This window comes from Heterodontus francisci, chromosome 2, assembly GCF_036365525.1.
Source record: "Heterodontus francisci isolate sHetFra1 chromosome 2, sHetFra1.hap1, whole genome shotgun sequence".
Taxonomy (NCBI): domain Eukaryota; kingdom Metazoa; phylum Chordata; class Chondrichthyes; order Heterodontiformes; family Heterodontidae; genus Heterodontus; species Heterodontus francisci.
This window is the reverse complement of record NC_090372.1, coordinates 115198385-115210616: the sequence shown is the minus strand read 5'-3', so window position 1 is coordinate 115210616 and position 12232 is coordinate 115198385. Positions and strand designations below refer to the sequence as shown.

The 12232-nt window shown below is 44.0% G+C and overlaps 1 protein-coding gene across 4 annotated transcripts in view; it reads right to left on the bottom strand.

The window, feature by feature from the left end:
* The window catches only part of dync1i1a (dynein cytoplasmic 1 intermediate chain 1a), a 533829-nt gene that overhangs the window by 113340 nt on the left and 408257 nt on the right, over positions 1-12232 (bottom strand). For all 4 annotated transcript variants that reach the window (XM_068009827.1, XM_068009839.1, XM_068009830.1 and 1 more), the window contains exon 10: positions 7565-7690. In XM_068009827.1, coding sequence (XP_067865928.1) covers positions 7565-7690 — 126 coding nt within the window. The remainder of the gene's footprint in view (positions 1-7564; positions 7691-12232) is intronic.

Here is a 12232-nt window from a genome sequence, read left to right as displayed (position 1 = left end):
GAATACCGATGCAAAGTACTCGTTTAGAATCTCACCCATTTTCTCTGACTCCACGCATAATTTTCCTCCTTTGTCCTTGAGTGGGCCAATCCTTTCTCTAGTTACCCTCTTGCTCCTTATATATGAATAAAAGGCTTTGGGATTTTCCTTTACCCTGTTTGCTTAAGATATTTCATGACCCCTTTTAGCCCTCTTAATTCCTCGTTTCAGATTGGTCCTACATTCCCGATATTCTTCCAAAGCTTCGTCTTTCTTCAGCCGCCTCGACCTTATGTATGCTTCCTTTTTCCTCTTAGCTAGTTTCACAATTTCACCTGTCATCCATGGTTCCCTAATCTTGCCATTTCTATCCCTCATTTTCACAGGAACATGTCTCTCCTGCACGCTAATCAACCTCTCCTTAAAAGCCTCCCACATATCAAATGTGGATTTATCTTCAAACAGCTGCTCCCAATCTACATTCCCCAGCTCCTGCCGAATTTTGGTATAGTTGGCCTTCCCCCAATTTAGCACTCTTCCTTTAGGACCACTCTCGTCTTTGTCCATGAGTATTCTAAAACTTACGGAATTGTGATCACTATTCCCAAAGTAGTCCCCTACTGAAACTTCAACCACCTGGTCGGGCTCATTCCCCAACACCAGGTCCAGTATGGCCCCTTCCCGAGTTGGACTATTTACATACTGCTCTAGAAAACCTTTACTAAGATTCAGGACCCTAGTCTCAGAATCAACTACGTCACTCTCCATCTTGATGAAGAATTCTATCATATTATGGTTGCTCATTCCCAAGGGGTCTTGCACCACTGGACTGTCAATTATTCCTCTCTCATTACACAATACCCAGTCTAGGATAGCCTGTTCTCTAGTTGGTTCTTCAACGTATTGGTCCAGAAAACCATCCCATATACACTCCAAGAATTCTTCCTCTACGGTATTGTGACTAATTTGATTTGCCCAATCTATATGCAGATTAAAGTCACCCATAATTACAGATGTTCCTTTCTTGCATGCGTCTCTAATTTCCTGTTTAAAGCCATTCTCAACATCACCACTACAGTTTGGGGATCTATATACAACCACTAACGAGCTGCTGGGCTCCGCACTCAGTGGGACTCTGCTCCGATTCTGGTAAGATCCTGGTGGAGTCCCCCCCATCCCCCTCACTAGTGCCTTAATTGATCATTATTGGCTACCCGTCAGTACAGGGTGGGTAGTTGCTGCCGAGGTTCACCCGCCTCCAGCAAGATTGCTGGGAGGTGGGAACGTCAGGGCACTGACCGACACCCTCATCTCTAATCTTGCTCCCGGTCCCACCTTCAAACCCACCTCCGCAGGACTGGGAAGATTCCACCCAAAGAAGCGGAGAGGTTTAGGGAGGGAACTCCAGAGCACAAGGCCCAGGCAACTGAAAGCATATACGACAATGGTGGAGTGATTAATATCAGGAATGTGAAAATGGCCACAATTGGACAAGTACAGAGATCTCAGAGTTGTAGGCCGGAGCAGATTACAGAGATAGGAAGGGGCGAGGCCATGGAGGGATTTGAAAACAAGGATGGAAATTTTAACATCAAGGTATGGCCGCAACAGGTACCAATGTAGCTCAGCGAGTACAGGGGTGATGGGCAAATGTGACTTGGTGCAAGTTAGGATCCGAGCAGTCGCATTTTGAATGACCGCAAGTTTATGCAGGGTAGAAAATGGGAAATGAGCATGGGAATAGTCGAGTCCAGAGGTTACGAAGGCATGGAAGAGAGTTTCAGCAGATGAGCTGAGGTGGGATGGCAATGGGGAATATTTTCAGAGAGCAGCTGGTACCTCTCACACCTCCCGAAGCAGCTCACTGGTTGAAAGGTTCTAATTTAAGGTGACTACAATGCTGCTAGTGGCTTTCTGGTAGGTCTTGGGGAGATGGCACCGGTGAGGTGAGCGGGAACAGGAGGGAGGCTAGGGTGGGTCAACAGCAGCTTTGGGTGCTGTAGAGCCAGAAGTTGTTGTCCTGTTCCTCCTGGATCCATATATATGTAAAGAAGGGAAGCGGATTGATTTGTTGCCAGCCGCTGACTGGGTTGCAACAAATCATAGAATGGTTACAGCACAGGAGGTGGCCATTTGGCCCATAGAATCTGTGCTGGCTCTCTGCATGTCCCTTGGCTGGTCCCACTCTCCCACCTTTTCCCCATAGACATGCAAGTTTTTTCTCTTCAAGTGCTTTTCCAATTTCCTTTTGAAAGCCACGATTGAATCTTCCTCACCACACTCTCGGGCAGCACATTCCAGATCCTAAGCACTCGCTGTAAAAAAAAAGCTTTTCCTCATGTCAACTTTGTTTTTTTTGCCAATCACCTGAATCTGCGTCCTTTGGTTCTCGACCCTTCCGCCAATCGGAACAATTTCTCTATCAACTCTGTCTAGACCCCTTATGATTTTGAACACCTTTATCAAATCTCCTCTCAATCTTCTCCAATCTTTCCACTTAACTGAAGCCCCTCAGCTCTGGAACCATTCTCTTAAATCTTTTCTGCACCCTTTCTAAAGCCTTCACATTCTTCCTAAAGTGCGGTGCTCAAAATTGAACAAAATACTCCAATTAAGGCCAAACCAGTGTTTTATGCAGTTCATCAATAACGTCCTTGCTTTTGTACTCTATGCCTCTGTTTATGAAGCCCAGGATCCTATGTGCCTTTTTAACTACTTTCTCAACCTGCCCTGCCACCTTCAATAATTTGCGCACATATACCCCCAGGTCCTTATGTTCCTGCACCCATTTTAGAATTGTACCCTTTATTTGATATTGCCTCCACTCATTCTTCCTATCAAAATGTATCACTTCACACTTCGCTGCATTGAATTTCATTTGTCACATGTCCTCCCATTCGATCAGCCTGTCTGTGTCCTCTTGAAATCCATTACTATCTACCTCACAGTTTTGTGTCATCTGCACATTTTGAAATTGTGATCTTTACATACAAGTCTAAGTCAATAATATGTATCAAGAAAAGCAGTGGTCCTAATACTAACCCCTGTGGAACCCCACTATGTGTGGGTGAGATGTAATATAAGGATGCTAAGAGTCCTGAATATCAGGGTGTGCTGCTGGGTGAGTGATGGCAGTATGGTGCACTGAGCAGTGTTTTTTTAAAATTATTCGTTCATGGGATGTGGGCGTGGCTGGCTAGGCCAGCATTTATTGCCCATCCCTAATTGCCCTTGAGAAGGTGGTGGTGAGCTGCCTTCTTGAACCACTGCAGGCCATGTGAGGTAGGTACACCCAAAGTGCTGTTAGGAAGGGAGTTTCAGGATTTTGACCCAGTGACAGTGAAGGAACAGCGATTATAGTTCCAAGTCAGGATGGTGTGTGACTTGGAGGTGGTAGTGTTCCCATGCATTTGCTGCCCTTGTCCTTCTAGTTGGTAGAGGTCAGTAGTTAGTGATGGGTGGTGTGGTGGGAATGAGATGTGATGTTTAGATGCATTCACTTACCTTGACCACCTGAATGAGGCCATTATTGAACTGTTTTTGGCATTGCTGCCATGTCCTGGATGCTAAACTCTGGGCATTATCCCACCCTTGCCACTTGTACCCATTCCCGTCTGAAACTCTTTCCTGAAGGCGTCTGCCCCTCCCCAACCCCCAACAGAAATATGACCTCTTTCCTGGCCTGCACCTGTGACCAGTGCATCTGGGGTGGTGTTCACTGAAGCAGGGAGCCCTTTCCCTAACATGGTGCAACATCTTACTTGATCCTGGGCGTTCCAAAATGATTATCCACAGCCTGCAACACCTCCTTTTATAGGGACTGCACCTTTAAAAAGGGAAGGCTGCCTGGAGCATATAGTTTGTTCAGAATACGACTCGGACCCTGCAGTGCGTAGAGGACACCAGCAGAGCAATGGAGAGGTCAGCGCGGGAGCTGCTCGTAGCCATGCCACAATCATGGAGACAAGGTGGGTACAGGAATTTTACGTGCTGCCCACCTTGTGTTGAACGGGCAGAGACAGGTCATGAATCACGACCCTATCCTATTTATTAACAGACCTTCAATCTGTCATTGCAATATACAGATTAACTATCAGACTTCCACTTAGGATTCATCAAGATTGCACTGAGTTTACTTAGCACAGGAAGTTGTTCCAGTTGCTTCTCTTTCTCCATAATTGTTTTGCAATAAACAGTGACAAGCTGAAATTTGCTATTTGTAAAGTTTCATACTACTTTGCATTCTTTATCTTTATAGTTAATGCGTTACAAATCAAATTGTAGTGTATCTAAATAATTTTACTGCTGACACCAGTTAACATCTTTGTGAAAGCTTTAAAAAAAAAACTGCTAATCGACCCAGTATATAGGAATGGATTTGAGTGTTTTAAAAAGTTCCTTTGAAAAGGACATTTATATCTTCTTGATGTTCATATCCAAGGCTACTCTTAGAAAGGGAAAGGAGGGAAGTTAAGAATTAAATACCTTTTCTTGTGCAACAAAGAACAAAGAACAGTACAGCACAGGAACAGGCCATTCGGCCCTCCAAGCCTGCGCCGATCTTGATGCCTGTTGAAACTAAAACCTTCTGCACTTCTGGGGACTGTATCCCTCCATTCCCATCCTATTCATGTATTTGTCAAGATGCCTCTTAAACGTCGCTATCGTACCTGTTTCCACCACCTCCCCCGGCAGCAAGTTCCAGGCACTCACCACCCTCTGTGTAAAGAACTTGCCTCGCACATCCCCTCTAAACTTTGCCCCTCGCACCTTAAACCTATGTCCCCTAGTAACTGACTCTCCCACCCTGGGAAAAAGCTTCTGACTATCCATTCTGACCATGCCACTGATAACTTTGTAAACCTCTATCATGTCGCCCCTCCACCTCCGTTGTTCCAGTGAAAACAATCCGAGTTTATCCAACCTCTCCTCATAGCTAATACCCTCCAGACCAGGCAACATCCTGGCAAACCTCTTCTGTACCCTCTTCAAAGCCTCCACATCCTTCTGGTAGTGTGGCGACCAGAATTGCACGCAATATTCCAAGTGTGGTCTAATTAAGGTTCTGTACAGCAGCAGCATGACTTGCCAATTTTTATACTCTCTGCCCCGACCGATGAAGGCCAAAATGCCGTATGCCTTCTTGACTTACCTTATCCACCTGCGTTGCCACTTTCAGTGACCTGTGGACCTGTATGCCCAGATCTCTCTGCCTGTCAATACTCCTAAGGGTTCTGCCATTTACTGTAAACTTCCCACCTGCATTAGATCTTCCAAAATGCATTACCTCACATTTGTCCGGATTGAACTCCATCTGCCATTTCTCCACCCAAGTCTCCAACCAATCTATATCCTGCTGTATCCTCTGACAATCCTCATCACTATCCGCAACTCCACCAACCTTTGTGTCGTCCGCAAACTTACTAATCAGACCAGCTACATTCTCCTCCAAATCCCTGCGGAACACCACTAGTCACAGCCCTCCATTCAGAAAAGCACCCTTCCACTGCTACCCTCTGTCTTCTATGACCGAGCCAGTTCTGTATCCATCTTGCCAGCTCACTTCTGATCCAGTGTGACTTCACCTTTTGTACTAGACTGCCATGAGGGACCTTATCAAAGGCTTTACTGAAGTCCATATAGATAACATCCACTGCCCTTCCTTCATCAATCATCTTCGTCACTTCCTCAAAAAACTCGATCAAGTTAGTGAGACACGACCTCCCCTTCACAAAACCATGCTGTCTCTCGCTAATAAGATAATTTGTTTCCAAATGGGAGTAAATCCTGTCCCGAAGAATCCTCTCCAATAATTTCCCTACCACTGACGTAAGGCTCACCGGCCTGTAATTTCCTGGATTATCCTTGCTACCCTTCTTAAACAAAGGAACATTGGCTATTCCCCAGTCCTCTGGGACCTCACCTGTACCCAATGAGGATACAAAGATTTCTGTCAAGGTCCCAGCAATTTCCTTCCTTGCCTCCCTCAGTATTCTGGGGTAGATCCCATCAGGCCCTGGGGATTTATCTACCTTAATGTTTTTCGAGACTCCCAACACCTTCTCCTTTTTGATAACGACATGACCCAGACTATCTACACTCCCTTCCCTAGACTCATCATCCACCAAGTCCTTCTCTTTAGTGAATACTGATGCAAAGTACTCATTTAGTACCTCGCCCATTTCCTCTGGCTCTACGCATAGATTCCCTCCTCTGTCCTTGAGTGGGCCAACCCTTTCCCTGGCTACCCTCTTGCTCTTTATATACGTATAAAAAGCCTTGGGATTCTCCTTAATCCTGTTTGCCAATTACTTTTCATGACCCCTTTTAGCCCTCCTGACTCCTTGCTTAAGTTCCTTCCTACTTTCTTTATATTCCTCAAGGGCTTCGACTGTTCCCAGCCTTCTAGCCCTTACGAATGCTTCCTTTTTCTTTTCGACTAGTCTCACAATATCCCGCGTTATCCAAGGTTCCCGAAACTTGCCAAATTTATCCTTCTTCCTCACAGGAACATGCCGGTCCTGGATTCTAATCAACTGACGTTTGAAAGACTCCCACATGTCAGATGTTGATTTACCTTCAAACAGCCGCCCCCAATCTAAATTCTTCAGTTCCTGCCTAATATTGTTATAACTAGCCTTCCCCTAATTTAGCACCTTCACCCGAGGACTACTCTTATCCTTATCCACAAGTACTTTAAAACTTACGGAATTATGGTCACTGTTCCCGAAATGCTCCCCTACTGAAGCTTCGACCACTTGGCCGGGCTCATTCCCCAATACCAGACCCAGCACGGCCCCTTCCCTAGTTGGACTAACTACATATTGTTTCAAGAATCCCTCCTGGGTGCTCCTTACAAATTCTGCCCCATCCAAGTCCCTAGCACTAAGTGAGTCCCAGTCAATATAGGGGAAGTTAAAATCACCCATCACTACAACCCTGTTGCTTTTACATCTTTCCAAAATCTGTCTACATATCTGCTCCTCTATCTCCCGCTGGCTGTTGGCAGGCCTGTAGTAAACCCCCATCGTGACTGCATCCTTCCTATTCCTGAGCTCTACCCACATTGCCTTGCTGCATGTTCCCTCCCAGGTGTCCTCCTGCAGTACAGCTGTGATATTCTCCTTAACCAGTAATGCAACTCCCCCACCCCTTTTACATCCCCTTCTGGAGGAAGGGTAGTTTCATATAGAAGCATCTGAATGACTGCCTGAAAATATATATCTGTGTGAAATTTTTTTAAAAGCACCAAAACAAAGCCCATTGTTTCTCCACAGCAGTGGGCAAATACAATTGGATGACTAGTTGAGGAGGTAGTGTACTGCACTTTATCAGCCAAAATACATTTTTGTCACTTTGTAGCACGCTAAAGATTAGTCAGTAGTATAGAAATGGACAGTACTTTCTCCAATTTGAGTATATGATACTTTTTCTTTACATAATTACTCTGTAATAAAAGTCCTTATAAGTATATCATTCTAAAATCAATTTATAGGATGACAAAACACTATTTAATTCAAAATGTTTTTGGTGTTAAGTTACACTTCTGTGATGGTTCCTCAATTTATTTACAAAATGGCCTTACCTGACAGTGGAATATATATTCTGGTGTTCTTTTCTTGAATTTCATATTCCAAACCAAAGCCACTCCATCTGGCTCATGTGGGGCATCTTCATTGTTATTATAGGAAGCAACCATCAATTCAGGATACTGAAACAAATAAAAGGTTATGGTTCATTAACATTACAGTGGTTTAGGTTCAATTCATTCACAGATGTTTCTGCAGGTTTATAAAGAACTCGAGGACAACGAAACTCACTTGATAGTGAAATAAGTTCCATTGGTCCAGTTTAGTTACCATGTAAACTTAGCACGATAAATATGCATTCCAGTAAAATTACTACATATCAAGAAAGGTCAAACTCCAAATCTTTCATTGCTTAGCCCATAAACAGCACTTGAAAGAGCCTCACAATTGAATGAAAACCAATGTCTCCAGTCACAAAGCACTTACTGTGTCTGCACACTGACCATTTCATAATTATAGCTTTTCACACATATATTAAAAGAAAACTCATCCAAGTTCAGCTGGATCATACATTGTCAGAGGAGCAAGATTGTGCATTCAGATTCAGACCAGGCAGATAGGGCAAGAGAACAGACACTGAAAACAACTTTCTTTGTAGCAATGTTGAGAATTCAGCACACATTGAGCTGGTAATTTACTGTGATCAAACTAGCTGCTTTTTAAACTTTGAAAAACTCAGGAGTGGAAACTCTGATGTCTTCTAATGAAAATAGACTGAATTTAAACAACCCTCTTCATATCTTAAGGCTCCAAAGTAGAAAAAAACCAAAACTTTGGTCTGGTAGGTGGTGAGGTAGGGGGTTGGTGAGGGAGTGGAAGAGGTCACTTTTGTGTTCAGTTTGCATTCTTGATGGAAGTTTATCAACAACCTTTCTCAAGAACTGGGTTACATGGTCCAAACAGGGAATGTGGCAACTCATCCTACAACTTTAACTTAGGATTCCCATAGCTCATGGAAATCTGACGCCCAGTTTCCTAAAGAGCTGTGAACGCTAGGTCAATTAAAAAATTTTAAGACCAAGCTTGACAAATTTTTGGTGGGTGAGGATAACAAAGAATATGAAGCAAGGGCAGATAAATGGAGATTAGCCATGATCTTACTGAATAGTAGAACAGGTTCAAGTGGCTGAATGGCCTACTCCTGTTCCTGTAAAGCAGTAGATGTAGTATACATGGATTTCAGTGAGGCTTTTGATAAGGTCCCGCATGGGAGATTGGTTAAGAACGTAAGAGCCCATGGGATCCAGGGCAATTTAGCAAATTGGATCCAAAACTGGCTTAGTGGAAGGTCGATGGTCGAGGGCTGTTTTTGCAATTGGAAGCCTGTGACCAGTGGTGTACCACAAGGATCAGTGCTGGGACCCTTGCTGTTTGTAGTGTACATTAATGATTTAGACGTGAATATAGGAGGTATGATCAGTAAGTTCGCAGATGACACGAAAATTGGTGGTGTTGTAAATAGTGAGGAGGAAATCCTTAGATTACAGGGAGATATAGATGGGCTGGTAAGATGGGCGGAGCAGTGACAAATGGAATTTAATCCTGAGAAGTGTGAGGTGATGCATTTTGGGAGGACTAACAAGGCAAGAGAATATACAATGGATGGTAGGACCCTAGGAAGTACAGAAGGTCAGAGGGACCGTGGTGTACTTGTCCATAGATTACTGAAGGCAGCAGCACAGGTAGATAAGGTGGTTAGGAAGGCATATGGGATACTTGCCTTTATTAGCCAAGGCACAGAACATAAGAGCAGGGAGGTTATGATGGAGCTGTATAAAATGCTAGTTGGGCCACAGCTGGAGTACTGTGTACAGTTCCGGGCACCACACTATAGGAAGGATGTGATTGCACTGGAGAGGGTGCAGAGGAGATTCACCAGGATGTTGCCTGGACTGGATCATTTCAGCTATGAAGAGAGACTGAAAAGGCTAGGCTTGTTTTCCGTGGAGCAGAGGAGGCAGAGGGGGGACATGATTGAGGTGTACAAGATAATGAGTGGCATTGATAGGTTCGATAGGAAGAAACTTTTTCCCTTAGTGGAGGGGTTAATAACCAGGGGGCATAGATTTAGGGTAAGGGGTAAGAGGTTTAGAGGGGATTTGAGGAAAAATCTTTACACCCAGAGGGTGGTTGGAATCTGGAACACACTGCCTGAAGAGGTGGTGGAGGCAGGAACCCTCACAACATTTAGTATTTAGTATTTAGATGAGCACTTAAAACACCATAGCACACAAGGCTATGGGACAAGTGCAGGAATATGGGATTAGAATAGTTGCGTGCTGGATGACCGGCACAGACACGATGGGCTGAAGGGCCTGTTTCTGTGCTGTAAAACTCTATGACTGTGTTCCTCTTGGAAAGGTTTCACTTAGCTCATTGCTCACCTAGAGACATTTACAGCACAGAAGGCCATTCAGCCCATTGAATTCATGCCAGCTCTCCGCAGAGAAATCCATTAGTCCCATTCCCCCACTCTATCCCCATAGCCCTGCAAGCTTACCTCCAAGTGCCCATCCGATTTCTGGAAATCGTTGATTGTCTCTGCTTCCACCACCCTCATAGGCAGCAAGTTCCAAGTCATTACCACTCGCTGGTTAAAACGTTCTTCCTCACATCCCTGCTGCATCCCTTGCCCAAAACCTTAAATCTGTGTCCCCTAGTCCTTGTACCTTCAGCTAATGGGAAGTTTTTCTTGATCTACTTTATCTAAACCAGTCATAATCTTGTACGCCTTTATCAAATCTCCCTCAATCTCCTTTGCTCCAAGGAGAACTTCCCCAGCTTTTCTAACCTAACCTTGTAGCTAAAATCCCTCATCCCTGAAACCATTCTCCTAAATCTTCTCTGCATCCTCTCAAGGACCCTCACGTCCTTCCTAAAGTGTGACAACCAAAACTGGACACAATACTCTAATCAGAGCTTTATAAAGGTTCAGCATAACTTCCCTGCTTTTGTACTCAATACTTCTATTTATGAAGCCCACAATCCTGCTTTGCTGACCACTCTTCCATCATTTCCTGCCACACTAAAAAATCTATGCACATGCATCCCCAGGTCCTTTTGTCCCTGCACACTCTTTAGAACTGTGCCATTAACTAATATGGCCCTTCCCCATCCCTTCTGCCAAAATGTATCACCTCACATTTGTCTGTATTAAATTCCTTTTGCCACTTTTGTCTTCCCATTCTGCTAGCCTATCTATGTCCTGTTGCAATCAATTTCCATCATTCTCACTGTTTGGCACACCTCCAAGTTTGGTATCAGTGGAAAATTTTGAAATGTTACTCTCTATTCAAATATCCAAGATATATATCAAAACAGCAGTGGTCCCAGCACTGACTGTTGGGGAATACCACTGTCTATCATCCTCCAGTCTGAAAAATAACCATTTACTATGTCTCGCTGTTTTCTGTCCTCCGGCCAATTTTTTATCCAAGCTGACAGTGAGCCTCAATTTTGGTAACCAGCCTTTATATGGTAGTTGTCATTGTCTGACAGTCTCCTTATGCATTGTTCCACAGAGAATTGGTGTGTGTTGTTCTATAAGAAAAGGAAGTGAAGATTCTGGAGAGGGTACAGAAGAGATAAACTAGAATGGTTCCAGGAATAATGGATTATCATTACGATGATAGACTGGAGAAGCTGGTATTGTTCTGTTAAGAGAGAACGGTAAAGGGGAGATTTGACAAAGGCAACATGAGGAAAAGCTTTTTTATGCACTAAGTGGTTAGGATTTGTAATGCACTACCTGATAGGGTGGTGGATATAGATTCAATAGCAGCCTTCAAAAGAGAACTGAATAAATACTTGGAGAAAAAGGTGCAGGCATATCAGGAAAGAGTGAGACTAACTGGATTGCTCTTTGAAAGAGCTGGCACAGACCCAAAGGGCCAAATGGCCTCCTTCTATCCTGTATTATTCTATGATTCTATAATCGGAGCAGGAGTAGGTCATTCGGCTCTTCGAGCCTGCTCTATCATTCAATAAGATTGTGACTGATCTTCCCGCTCAGCTGCACCTTCCCACACTATTCCCATTTCCCTTGATTCTATTAGTATCCATAAATCTATCTCTGATTTGCATATACTCAACAAATGAGCATCCAAAGATCTCTGGGGCAGAAAATTCCAAAGATTCACAATACCTTGAGTGAAATTTCTCAACTCATTCTTAAAGGCTGTCTCCTTATTCTGAGACTCTGACCCATAGTTCTAGACTCCCCATCCAGGATCTACCTTTTCAAGCCCCTGAAGAATTTTATATGTTTCGATGAGATCACCTATCATTCTTCTAAACTCTAGGGAACTAAGACCTAGGCTACTCAATGTCTCCTCATAGAAATCCCTTTATCCCAGGACTGCCTTTATTGGCAGTCTTTAGGTAAGGAGACCAAAACTGTTCTGGGTATATACACTCTGGGTGACTAAGAATTGCTGCAAGCTCTCTTCTTCCTACCAGCTGCTGCTGCCTTCTCTTTATCCTCAAGCCACAGTGGAACTTCCAACAGGACACCATGATGAAAAAAGTGCATTGCCAGAAGCCCTTTAAGAGTTGACAACGTTGTACAGACATTATAAACTTTCCAGTGATTTATCCAAGAGCCCTTTAAATATTGGCTGCGTTGGCTGACAACACAACCACTGGGTGGCGCTGCATTGGCACAT